This window comes from Hetaerina americana, unplaced genomic scaffold (genome assembly GCF_022747635.1).
Source record: "Hetaerina americana unplaced genomic scaffold, ioHetAmer1.1.p SCAF_300, whole genome shotgun sequence".
Classification (NCBI taxonomy): domain Eukaryota; kingdom Metazoa; phylum Arthropoda; class Insecta; order Odonata; family Calopterygidae; genus Hetaerina; species Hetaerina americana.
This window is the reverse complement of record NW_027286876.1, coordinates 168,544-183,118: the sequence shown is the minus strand read 5'-3', so window position 1 is coordinate 183,118 and position 14,575 is coordinate 168,544. Positions and strand designations below refer to the sequence as shown.

At 34.9% G+C, this 14,575-nt stretch overlaps 1 protein-coding gene across 1 annotated transcript in view; it reads left to right on the top strand.

Moving 5' to 3' along the window:
• Positions 1 to 14,575, top strand: part of LOC139691219 (unconventional myosin-Ib-like) — a 65,278-nt gene that overhangs the window by 33,035 nt on the left and 17,668 nt on the right. Inside the window, exons 15-19 of the mRNA XM_071588964.1 lie at positions 236 to 295; positions 2,782 to 2,868; positions 2,992 to 3,126; positions 6,537 to 6,643; positions 10,609 to 10,744. Coding sequence (XP_071445065.1) covers positions 236 to 295; positions 2,782 to 2,868; positions 2,992 to 3,126; positions 6,537 to 6,643; positions 10,609 to 10,744 — 525 coding nt within the window. The remainder of the gene's footprint in view (positions 1 to 235; positions 296 to 2,781; positions 2,869 to 2,991; positions 3,127 to 6,536; positions 6,644 to 10,608; positions 10,745 to 14,575) is intronic.

Here is a 14,575-nt window from a genome sequence, read left to right as displayed (position 1 = left end):
ATGATAACTTTCATAGATATTTCCATGAATTCATCTCAACATATTATCTTGGTTAGCTAAGTCTATACATATTTATATCTAAGTTTATTTAGTCTTAAATATTTCATTCAAGTACTAAATTATTGATCACAGGCTAATTATTAAAGGTAGATTTAATTGCAATTAAACTGGATCATATTCTGTGCATAGGAGTACTGTGTAACATTATGTTTTTATTTGGTGTGACTGGAATTAGGAATGCCACTTTGGAAACTACATCAAAGGAAAAAAGAACTTATGGTGTCTATGCAGAGTGGTATGTAAATATAATGTTGAACTATTGCCTTTTTATGACATGTTTTATACTTTCATTGCTCAGCCTACTGGTTTTTGTGGGTAAAGGTTTAATGCTAGCGACTTTCTATCAAAATTTTGAAATAAATCTATTAACTAGAATATCATAGTATTTAACTTAAAGTAATATATATCTTGTGGTTATGCACTTTATCACCATCCTTGTAAGTATTGGTCATCAGTTTGCTATGTTAAAATGTTCCTTATACACCAAAATTGCATCAAGCTCACCATGGCGGTAATGTTATATTTATTATATACAACTTAAGCATAATGCAGATTAACTAGAATAATTCGTCACCTCACAATATAGATAATATATCCTTCCTTGCTTACAGCATTAAATCTAGGCCTATACTAACCACTGTATTCACATATCATTGATTTCACCAAGCTTTTCGTAATTGTGAGAAATAATCATCTCTTGTAACTTTAAGTAGAATACTAAAACTTATGGCAAATTCTTTCTTTTCTGGTATGCTTTTCATTTATGGCAGACTTTTTTATGCTCGAAAATGCAGTCTTTAGTAAATATTATATTTGTATTGCTATTGTAAAATTATTTTGTATATTCTGGTATTTAGTACTTTTTATTGTTCTTTACATACATATCTATATAAAGCATTATTATATTATGTATTTACATGTATATTAATTCGTAATTTATTGATTTAATGATTGAAACTGTTATCTGTACAGTAAAATTTTCTAATATATTACTTATTGCAAAATGAATTCAAGTCCTGATTCTTTTGCCATTTAAATTTTTAATGACCGCATTTTCCCATCAATAACGCGTGCGTTAGCTGCACAAAAATGTTCAGACGAACGAATATATGTATATGTGTGTGTGTATAAAGATGCGCGGCCTCTATACACGTTCGACATGTATGCAAATATATATTCGTATCTATACAAATTCATGATAACTATTAAGTTCTGGGTGCGCGTTATCAATGGGAAATTACGCTAGTTTACATTCACCATAGCAAGGTTAAAGAAAATTCATAATAAATATGCAGGGGTTGGCTGGAGCAGTTGGCCAAGTTATTTCATTTGTGTGGTACATTCTTCAATGCAATTACCACTGGGTATGCCTCACTCATGGACGTAGGCTGTATGAAAACTAAGTGTGCAAATCATAATTTTGTTATGAGAATCATGCTTACATTAAGAGTTGAAATATCAATTAAATGTGATTCCAATTTAATGGCAACTTCACAGAACTAATTACATAATCACATAGTGTGAGGGGTACTTGACACGGAATTACAACGAAAATAATACTCAAGGGATTAATGTAGGGAACTTGCAGTAACTCTTTTTTTTAACTGCATTTTATCGCTAGAATTAAAGGAGATTTTCTGGTTTCCCATTAGTTCCGAGTAAATTTTTGAATCAACATTAATTTGCCTAAATATTGAATATCCTTGTGCCTGCATTTGTGTTCATGCATAATTCTTGATGCTATGTCATGGAATAGTTCCTTAGGTTAAACTTTCTCCAGGACATGTGACCAAACCAGGGACAGTGACAAATGCCTCATTCCTTTCTATGAAAACTGTTAAGCTTTTGTGTACAATAAATTTAACGAGTCATTGAGGCTCAAGCCTTTTCTTTCCTGTTATTTTCATACCTATATTTGCATTATCCCTCAGACACAGGAGAAATTCTGTTATATCTTGCCTCTTAACCAGCTTTCTATCCATTGCTGCCAACTGAGAAAATTTTCAAGGCAGGGTTTCGTCATGTAATAAAACTGGTAGATTTGGTATTTTGATATGGCTTGATGTTTCTTTTCAAGAGGATAAATCATTAGCCTTTTAATTTTTGTTTTTATTAAATAATCATTAAATTTACAAATTTGTATAATGCAACTTTTCATGTACCTAGAATCGATCTTTGTCATTAGAAACATTTCTTGCTTACCACTTCAAGACATTGTTCTAAAATGAAGGATTTCAAAATTTCATTTTTCTGGCTCCCCTAAGTAATCCTGAGGGTAATAATTCTTTGCTCTCCTGAAATCATTGAATATAATAGCTATGTCTATATTTTTCAATCATGAATAGCTTTTTGCCAGAGGCATAGAAGTTGCTGCCAGCCTTGTTTTGTGCGATTCTAGACTTGGGACACTATTCGTAAAATTATTTGATAACCCATCATGAGTGGGTATGGTCGCATTTAAGCATTTGCGAGAAATTTTACTAAAGCCACTTTTTGCAGTTTTGAGGTATTGTATGTCAATAGGGGTAAACTGTATTTGATTCAATTAATGACTAATAAATATTATTATTATATCAGCAAACATTTAATTTTTTGTAACATATTTGTGGATCAACATTCATAATCATGGTGGCACCTACATTAACTGGCTTCTTGCTTTTAGCTTACTCATGAATGTCTTTTCAAATGATCGGATGCAATCTTCAATTTTTATATTAACAGGCTAGAGAAGAATACAGAATTTTGAAGCATAGAAAGCAAGTGGAATGGGCTGTTAATGTGATACAAAAGCACTACCTGTCATGGAAGGTGAGAATTTGGTATTAATTATCAATATTCTGCTGTTCATGGGTCATGTAGCTATTTAAGAATTACTACCACAGTTTTATAACTTACTTATAGTTCTAATTCACACTTTATTTTTTGTTTAAGAGGAGGCAGTTTCTTCTGACATTATCATGTCAGCTTCCTTCAGATTCTCCAATAAGTAGGGATTGGCCTCATAGTCACCAGCGTCGATTGGCAGATGCCAGCTTGCTTCTAAGAAGAGTTCATCACAAGTGGAGGGTATGAATTATAACCGCTCATTTAAATTTGCTATTTTAGCATTTATTTGTATGGCTCCTACAGTTTAGATTAGCAGTGCATCCAGAAAACATCTCTCTAACTATTAAGTAAAATGTAATTGTCTCATAAAATTCTTGCAGAGTGGACGTGTTTTCTACACCTAAAACCAAAATTCCAAATAAATAATCATGTCATTGCATTAGCTTTGTTAGTTAGATGGTGTATCTATTGGTGAGGAGTGTGCACCAAAAAATTAAACAATAGTTGAGAAAAATATAAGACAAAAAGAAATCATTAATGATCGCATGAATGTATGAATTATTAGCCGTGAATTAAAAGTTTACCCTCATGGACAGAATGGTTTCTAGTTCATTATAAACAGTATTATGGAAGATTTTCAATATTGAAACCATTACAGTGAAGGCACAAGTGAGCTAGCTGATCCAAACTAAACTAAGCAGTTAAAAATTGTGGCCAGTTCAGGTTAGTGTGGTGGGTGACATGTCCACATGTAAACATACCGGTCATGGGTTCTAATCTTCCCTTGGGCATGGTTGCTGTTTGAAATTTTGTAGTTTTGCTCCTTTTAAACCTGATGACAAAAGAAGACTTACTTACCAGACTCACATGGGTGGACTAACTGGTAGACATTGTTCAGAAAACTTCTTTTTTATTCAATTTTACACCCTTTACAAAATTTTGCCAACCATAATTATAACGTTATCATTACCAGGTCAATGGTAGTATCATTATAACATCCACATCAGAGTAGTGCCAAAGACTTATGTAGATGTGTCTTTCTAATGTTAAGTTTTTGGATGATAGTGTTAGAACGCAAGCCATAATATAATTTTTTAAGAATTAACTTCAAATCTTTAATTAATATGATTTCATTTTATATTTTGAAGTTTTAGCTGAGTAATCTGTGTTTAATAGTACCGTATTTTCCCATCGATAACGGGCACGTTATCTATGCAAAAATGTTCAAATGATTGAAAAAATGACAATGCACGTTAGGTAATGAAAATTGAAAAAATCCAAGCATAGACGTATTTTTCAAAAAGTGTTATATATATATATATATATATATATATATATATATATATATATATATATATATATATATATATATATATATATTATATATCCGTGAGACTTTCAAAAAGTGTTATATATATATATATATATATATATATATATATATATATATATATATATATATATATATATATATATATATATATAACACTTTTTGAAAGTCTCACGGACGTGAATAATAATGTATAACACTTAGCACTAGTGGACACAGACAAAACCACAAAAACACACAAAAAAAAGAGACTCACTATTTTTCGAATTTTCGGTGGTCGTTGCCACCTTTATCAAGGAAGAGAGGGACCGAACTCTGGCAGTTCCGTCCCTCTCTTCCTTGATAAAGGTGGCAACGACCACCGAAAATTCGAAAAATAGTGAGTCTCTTTTTTTTTGTGTTTCTGTGTTTTTGTCTGTGTCCACTAGTGCTAAGTGTTATACATTATATATATATATATATATATATATATATATATATATATATATATATATATATATATATATATATATATATATATATTTATTTATTTATTTATTTATTTATTTATTTATTTATTTATTCATTTATTTATTTATTTATTTATTTATTTATTTATTTATATATATGATCCGTTCGATTCCGCCTTCCCCACCTTTATTGTGTTCGTCCTTTATATGTGTTCCTATCCCTTTTCCTTATATCTGTTTCTGTATATATGAGTATTTATTCGCCGTTTGGCGGGATTTCGTGTTTGAATGTGTATTTGGCCAATGTGGCTCATCTCTTTCTTCTGGCTATGCGTGCCACGAAACGCACTGTTCCTTTCCTGTATGATGTTGTATGAATTCTAAACCACTGTCCTTTCCTCTTGTGTATTGTCTATTTCTCCTTTGGTGGGTGAAACAGTCCCCTGACGCCATCTCTTGGCTAAAGAATCGGGGCGCTTGGCGACATATTAGACCCACGGATCTTAGGGTATATTACGTTTCCTCGATAGCTCAAGTGGTTAAGAGCATCCGCCCGGCAAGTGGAAAGATCCGAGGTTCGAGTCCCGGTCAAGGAAATATTTTTACTCTTGTGATCCGTTCGATTCCGCCTTCCCCACCTTTATTGTGTTCGTCCTTTATATGTGTTCCTATCCCTTTTTCCTTATATCTGTTTCTGTATATATGAGTATTTATTCGCCGTTTGGCGGGATTTCGTGTTTGAATGTATATATATATATATATATATATATATATATATATATATATATATATATATATATATATATATATGCGTACGTGAATACAGATGCGCGGCATCTATACATGTTCAAGATAACTATGGAGCTCTGGGTGCACGGTGCGTGTACAAATTCATGATAATTCAACTGCAAAGTTCTACATTCGCGTTATACAGAAGGTGCATGTTATCGATAGAAAAATACAATACTAGCGACATATGTAATGATTAAATTGATGTATGTTATATTAAAATATACTGATTTAATAAAAAAATCACTACACATGATAGCAAAATCAATATAATAGTAATAGTTTTTCTAGCCTTAGTTATGTTGTGACAAAGCCCTCAGGGTCCAATCCAGATTTTATTCCCCCCCCCCCCCCAATGGTGGTTTTCCATCGATTGAGCTTGGGTGTTTGTGATTGTTGCCATTGTTATGAATTGGATAACAGTTCAATGTAAGTACCAAGACGGCTGCTTTAGAATTAATTGATAAATAAAAAATTAATGCATTGTGAAGAGTCAGTACTGCATGGTTGAATGCGTGCAAATCTAACCAAAAGTACCACTCTTAAATATTAATATTAAATTTCAAATTTAGTGTTTGAATGGTTAATGATTATTGCTTAATGGCATTTCAATCACATCCACCTGCACCAACATAAGAAGGGAAATGACCTCAGCATGTCTATGAAATTCCAGATCATCCCTTTCCCACTGAAAATCACTCTTCAAATTTTTTTGTGAAACGAACATCTTATGCTCTCTCTGGGAAAGTTCGAATACAAAAATATACGTAAATAGGTTGAAGTTCTTATGGCTTTCATCTTTATTGAAATATAATGTCTCTGAAATCTGGAAACTAGCATATTCTTCTTAAAGGCTTTTTGGCTTGATTTATTTTATTTTTAAAATTTTGTTGTCCCCATGGGTAAATGCTCATAAATTTGAGCTCTCTAGCATATGTGCTTTCCTAGGAATTTAAAAGAAATTAGTATGTAACTCCCCTTAACTGTTTTTTGTGTTTAATTTTTTTTATACCATTCACTGTGTATTCTTGTATTAATACTTTTATATTTTGTAACAATATTGTGTATTGCTTTAATTGCAGTGTCACAAGTATCGGCTCAAATTCGACCAAACAGCAAGGAACCGAATGAGGGAAAAGGTTACAGCTAGTATTATATTCAAAGATCGGAAAGCATCTTATCCCAGAAGGTGAGGTCATTGTACTTGTATAATACATGAATTGTATTGAATTCTGACTCTGCAAGTGGAGGATCAAAAACATTTATGGTATTAGTGATCAAAAAAGTTCTCTTTTAGTAGATATTTTGACAGTTTTTACATGTTTTCATAAAAGATGAGAACATTATTAAAAAAAGGATCTCATGCTGCTTTTAACATAAGTTTAGTCATGCATGAAAATAGGTAATGCCATAAAGTAATGCATTTTATTACCTGCTTAGTGTTTGTTATAATTGAACTTATTAATGGCTGAGGCATAAGTGATGTTCATTAAATGAAGAGCACAATGTATATTTCCAATGTTCTTTATTTACATACAACTAGTTTCAACGCTTAAGCATCATCATCAGGTACAAATTAATCAAGTTGCGGTCCATTTTAATGCCATTCATGAGGGAGAGGAGGGGTGGGTGAGAGACAGGTAATTTGTACCTGATTATGACACCTAAGCGTTGAAACTAGTTGTATGTAAATAAAGAACAGTGGAAATATACATGTTGTTCTTCATTTAATGAACATGAAATTCCACAAAGTTGAGCCGGGAACAATTGAATACTATAAGTGATGTTCAATGCAACAATTTCAGAGTGTAAAAATCATTCGCCTTGACTGGGATTCGAACCCAGATCCCTCAATATCCGGTCGAGTGCTTTAGCCACTTAAGCTACCGAGGCGTCCTCTTAAACTCTGAAATTTTGGGGCTTTTTAAAGGAACAATATGTTGTGACGAAATACCGTACATACAATGTCACAGGCATTTGTAGTCGTGCGCGACGCGCCACAGTCCACGAGGTTAAAGCCAACTTTAAACACTTACGGTGTTTTCACTTTGACAAATTCCAAAGAAACTGCGGGAGATGCCGCAACAGTAACTTTTAACGGAGTCATCCGCTAATGTGCATTTCAATGCAACAATTTCAGAGTGTAAAAATCATTCGCATTTTCCAGAAGGTCAGTGAAGCATTGTCCAGAAAATTTTGCCCATAAAACTGAAGCCATCACATTCCCGGCTGACCGTATTGCCTTTGCTCTCTTTGGTGGTGGTGAATCAACAGGTTTCAAATGCTTTGACTGCTGTCTCTGGGGTATAGTGGACTCAAGTGTCATCTGTGATCGCAAACCGATGCAGAAAATCTTGTTGGTTGCTCTTAAAATGAGTCAAACATTGCTAGGAAATTTCCAATGCGATGCGTTTGTGATCCTACATCAAGAATTGTGGCACTCCTCTAGCAGATAATTTGTTCACATTCAATTCCACTGTTAAAATGTGATATGCCCTGTCAGGTGATATCCATACAGCTTCAGCAATTTCTCCCTTTTCTAGTTCTCGATCCTCCAGGACCTTTTTATGTGCTTTTGCAATAATTTCTGGGGCTGTGGCACATTTTGGTCAACCACTGGGTGGATCATCATCTAAGCTTTCCCGACCAAACTTAAACTCGTTAATCCACTTTGCAACAGTTGAATATGAAGGAGCCGAGTCCCCCAGAGTGTTATGAAAGTCACCATGAATTTCGTTTGCTTTCATTCCTTTCTTTACAAATTATATAATCACTGCTCAAATCTCCATTTTTTCCATCTTTACAAATCAATGCATGTGAACAGCAATTGAAAGGCATCTGCACCACCCCTCTCTTCCTAGAACACTGACACATTGTGTGTTGATTCTTGAAGGATTACCACGCAGGAAACTCGTTGCACTAGCACTGACATCTGGTGACGACTCCAAGAACCCTTCTAACTACCCTGATATAATTGTTGTGGTATGTCACAGAGAGAAAAACAAATACATTACATTCTTCCCCTTTCAGTACAGATAATTGATTCTCCTTATTAATTTTAAGGGAAGACTCTCCACTTTTCAGTTTATTACCCTGTATTCCCATCTTCCAGCCTTACTATTGTTTGCAATCTTCCTCTGCCAGGCCTTGATCCTTCATCATTTAGTTTATTTCTGCTCTCCAGGGGATCGAGATGGTGCGGGGGCTAACGTACTGGCTTCCCACCCTGAGGGCGCGGGTTCAAATCCCGGCGGTGTTGAATATTTTTCAGAGGTATCTCGATCCCAACTTGAGGTGTTTTGTGGAGGGCACTTTGAGTGAGTACGGCGTCCGTCGGATGGGACGTTAAGCTGCGGACCCCTTGGCGCCTTTCGTAAAGAGTAGGCTAATGCCGACGCCGGGTTTCTCTCCACCCTTCATCCTTTCCTGTCCATCCCCTATGGCGCAAATGACCTTAGCTGTCGGTCGCCTCCCCTCAAAACTACTACTACTACTCTGCTCTCCATGTTTTCCTAAGCCGTAAATGTTTCCTTCTTTCGGGTGGTAACCATTCGTGCAGTTTGTGGCCCTCTTTCCTTGTCCATTCTTTGAATGTGGCCAAGAGTTGGAGAGCTCATCTCTCAATCCTTTGTACCACCAATTCTTTTATGTCCATTCCCTGTCTAATACCTTCATTTGTTTCCTGATATCGTGGTGTCCCATCTCGCCTCCTTAACCCTCCATCACCACAGCTTGCATTTACTTTTAAAGAGTTTACTCATAGCCCAGCTCACTGCGCAGTAAGACACTATGCTCCTAACTATTATTCACTGGATTGTCTTCTTTATTTCCTTAGATATAACTCTATTCAAGGCCTTATTTAATATTTTAATTACTTTTCTTGCCTGTACTGCTCTGTATTCTTACTTGCCATACGGATTTGTGAGTAAAGAAGCCTAAATACTTAAAAGTGTTTTACTTCCTTGACAGTTCTTTGGGGCATATAAATATCTTTTCCATCTCCTTCTACTAGCAAATACTATATTCTGTATTCTCCATATACATTCAAAGTGCTCCTCCTTTAAAGGCTTATAATAACTTTTTCATAAAAAAATTAGCATCCTGCTGACTTTGAGTAATCAATGCTTGGTCATCTGCAAATGGTAGAGAGTATGTTGTTTTGTGCCTAAAGGGGATGCCCATTCCCCCCAAGATTCATTCCATTGATCCCACACATTCTGCACATGTATGTATTTTGAGAAGGCCTGTTCTAAGTCCTTTAGATGTTTGATATGAAGCAGAGAACTTCTTGTTTATCTAAACTCCAGCTTGAGATGCAACTTCTCAAGATCCACAAATATCAAACGAACCCCGATTCTTAGTGTGCATCTTCTAACTTATTTGCGAGAGACTAAAAATATGATTCACACATACAAGATACAGTCCCCTGTGAACCACCCCGTCCCATAGTGAACCCTGTCTGATCTTCCCTTCAATCTCATGTTCCAGCATACCTTTTAGATTGCTGCTCAAAATTCTACCAATGTATGCCATTACACTAATGCTCCTATAATTATTAGGGACTGTCTTACTTCGTTTTTTATAAATTGTGGATATTTATTATAAACACCATTTTTCCAGTATTTCATCTCCTTCAAGAAGAATCTGGTTGAACATTTTACAGAGAAGCCTTTTCAACTGCAAAGGTCATAATTCTATTCGTTTCCTCTGGCCCATTTCTCTTTCCATTGCTTGTCTTCCATCGTGCCTGTTCTATCCTAATTGCGTATCAGTTTCTCAGTCCTACTTACCCTGCTCATTTGAGGTAGCAAGATGGACTGAGTCTGATGTATTTGTAACCTCTATACCGTGCTATTCATGGGACCTTGTAAATAACTTTTAATCAATTTCCGATCAATAATGTTGAGGCTGTTCAGGAATGTGTTGTGATAAGCTGTGGGACTCTATGCAATGTCATTGGTAAAATTTAATGTGCACCATTGCATAATGTATTCTTGAATGAAGTTTATCTTCCTGAAATTTGTAATATGCTCTATCATTGTAAATTTAATGGAAAGTTGCTGAACACGTGTTAGAGATAGTTGCAATAATAGTCAATTTTTAGTTTATTGTTGCAAAGTTTGTTCTAATAAGGTAACTATTTTCTTTCCCTAGTGTCTCGCATCCATTTCTTGGTGATTATGTCAGATTACGCCAAAATGTTCAATGGAAGAAGATATGTGTGGAAACAAATGACCAGTATGTTGTGTTTGCAGACATTATCCACAAAATCACCAGATCTAGTGGGAAAGTAAGTTACAGTTTATCAATATTTCTCTTAAATCACTAAACATTAGTGCATTCAACCAATATAAAATTTATCATCCAAATATTTAATCCCCTGAGATTGTAGGAAAGCTACTTTGGTCCTCAAAAGATAGATGTGCTGTAAAAGTGATCACCTGACAATTAGCCATGATTCCCATGAGGCTAACATAGAAGTGAACATGGTTGTCAAGATTAGGTTTTTTATTTTACTGGTATGAAGTAGACCCTGCTGACACACTCCCACCACTGATTCCCTGACCATCATTCAATCAATATTCATTCAAACTCTTTATGTATACTATCCTGTTCATTATTACACAAGTGTCTCACTATTTTTCTGTGATGCAGTTTAAAGCTCATAGCCTGCTTTCCCTCCTTGCCTGTCCTTTCTTCACGCACCACAAGTCCCTCCTGCCTGGGTTTTCTCATGGATGTCCATGGGTTGTGCTATCTCCAGAAGCTCAGTGCTAGACTAGAAAAGCCCGATGGCCTCCCAAAAGTCTCAATTAGTCGTCCAAATTTAGTGCCAAAATATTGCTTTAGCAAAATGAAATCTGGGTGCTAGCATGATCAATGTGGTATCAATTACTAAAAGGACTCATTTTTTAATGTGTGACCACTGTTTCAACGTTTTTAAAATACCATTACTCTTTTCATGTGGTGTTGTTTTCATATTCCGCCACTGTGTACTTGATGGCTTAGTGTCAATGCATTGTGTCGTTGAAAAGCAAAGTACATAATTTCAAGTATTGCAATCCTGTATTGGGCAGATTTGGACTATCTAAGTGAAATATAGCTGTGATTTTTTTGGATCTGGACTTGGCCCCCGTCTCTGGTTTGAGACTGCAGCTCTGTAGAAGCTTGAGCTTATGAATATTTGAGTGCAGTGGAAGATGAAACTGTGCGAAACCTGCAGGTCATCCACTTTTGCTCCCTCCCCTCTTTTCTCTTCCTCAAAATCAAGCTCTGATCAGTAGCTCTTTGGGCTGTATGACATAATCAAAAGATGGTGAAAGTACAGCATTACCATTTGAGGTTTTCTGTCAATTGTGTTGCCTATCCAACTGGCACAAATGCAAAAGCAGCCAATGATCTTACCTACAATAACTATTTTGATTATTTATAATTGAAAGTTATAGTTCCAGAGAGAGATTTTTTTCATTGGGTGAAGAAGAAAAATTAAGTGGATGTATTTCTCAATTGTACGCTTTAATAACAAAATTGAAAGTCAGCAGTCTTTTGTTTTTTGGTTTTTATAATTAATTTTCTCTATCAAGGTACAGTAATTGACTTCCCCCAAATTTATTATAAAATGAATTTAAAGGTTGTATCAGCTCTTCCATTGTAAAAGACATTGGAAATAAAAGCTGTCATTTATATGGATATTAAAATAAAATAACTCTTTCAAAATGCATTTACTAAAAAATTAATAACTTTTGAATATGCCCAGGGATTATCCTGGAATCTTCTGAAGGCATGTATGACAATCCTCCACTGCAATTGAAATGTTCCTGGTCATATTCCCCGTGATATTTGAGGGAACCTAAGATTCATTCTTTCACTTTGGTAATGAATTACAGCTAATAATTGGCCACTTCCAACTGGACTAGCATGATCTATACATTGAAAATATGATAGATATATGTATGTGTGTGGGTGAAAGAAATCATGATTGATCAAATGAAACTCTTGAGGTTGAATAAGGGAAATTAAAATAGGAACTTCTTATAGCTAACTGGATCTAGCCAGAACTAACTAGACTAAGAGGGAAACTTTCATGCCACTATGTATACTGCTAAGGCAATATTCTGGCTTCATTCGTCAAGGATCCAATGGGACACCCCCAGTAATCCTACTAGAATTTTGCAGGATTTTACTCTATATGCGTATCGGGCAAGATCCAGCTATATTTGTCCTGACTACAATGACCCTTTGATCCCTTCTGAAGATTACTCCTTGCTGAATCTTTCACTTTTCATGCTGAATTCTTGGCAGGTCTATAAAGTTTCCAGCCACCACATGCATAAGCTCTGAATATTCATCTGCTATCTTGCTACATTCACCTGGTGTAATTTATGAATAAAATGCACTTTCTTTCACTTTGCTCATGATAAATTACTAAAAATACAAGTTATCATCATATAGCTTATATTACTTGACTCAGGCTTACCTGTCTAATGAGAGGAACTGAATTGGTTTAAAATATTCTTTTAATTTTTCATGTAGGTGTGAAAATGAGATAAAAGTTTTTTTTTTACTTTGTAGGATTCTCTCTGTATTTTTCACCAATTATTGAAGTGAATACATTTGCAAATAACCTCCACTTTGCCCCTCGAGATTAGATCATTTTTTGCCTGGTGTCAATATAACTGCCCTGGATAGACAATAAAAATGTTTCCAGTCATTACTTTCCAATATGAAGTTGTTGCTTTCATTGGATAAGATGATTTACCCAGAGAAATGTTCTGTTTCCATTCAAAGTTTGGTTCCAAACTAAATTATGGAAACATGGCCCTATGTAAGTTAAAGGCTCTCATATATGTCAATGGGAATTGAAGATGCATGTTTTCAGGTTTTATTTTTAATTGTTTTGAGAAAAACTTGTTTTTGCCATATTATTGACTTGGTGTGTTTCTAATGTTTTTATATTTTTTATTCTAATGTCTATATTCATTTTTCAACATATTTGATGTATTTAAGAATGTAATCAGCTCAGCACAGGTTCTTTAGGAAACAATGTTGAGCTGTTAGCTTTAAGCAGTTAAGATCCTACAAAATATATTATTTTTGCCACTCGCATCTTCATAAAGCGTTTGAGTAAGCTAAAACCAACTCTGGAGGTAGAGAGGGAGGCATTCCAATGAAAAATCTGCATATTTCATTGGAAATTTTTCTCAGCCAGAACTGTGCTTAAAAAGGTAAGTTAAATACGGCAATAACAAACAAATTTGCTCTGTAGGAATTTATTATTTATTTTAATTTAAATGTCAACCAATTATTGTTTTTTTTAAATTAATTATCTGCAAAATATGTGTTTTTCTTTGCATTGAGCAACTTATCAAGTCATGTTTTTTATCCAAATGCAATTAATCATCCTAAGGAATACTTTGATAGCTTAAAATATATCAAGAGAATGGAGGACCATATGCCTACATATAATATTTAGATAAAGGTACTTATTTGAGGAATGAGTTTAGTAGCCCAGCATTCAGCTCCTAAATAGAGGGCCCAAGTTCAAATCCAATTATCATGTGATGAGATCCATAGATTCACTCTAGCTTAGTATGGTTTTATGAGAACCTTCTCTTTTTTGGAAACTGCAAGTAGCGGAGGGAGGGGGACTGGCCTCTCTGGCCACCGTATTGATGTGTGCACTTCAAATGCCATTTAGCATAGTAAGATATAACCATAGACTCAGTTATCCACCCGAAGGTCGGTTTGGTAGGTGATGGTACAGTTCACACAGTACCAAGCCCCATAAGGCGTGTGAAATTCACACATCAGGGTAGGGGGGCCAGGAGATATGCCTGGGAATTGAACCTGGGACCCTCCAGTCAGTAGTCCAATGCTCTACCCCTGGACTACCGCGACCCACCATAGTAAGATGTGGAACCATAATCAGATCACTAGTACTGTATCCCAAATTATTCGGAGATCCCTAAGACAATATCACTAAATGTCTCAATACTGGAAATGTAAATAAGATTGTTCACTCCTACAGTAGCTACCTATATATTGATTATCATTTTTTTCTGTATAAGGTAATGGTTTTACTGATACATGGCTTGTGTTCCCTTTATAGTAACTTTATTTT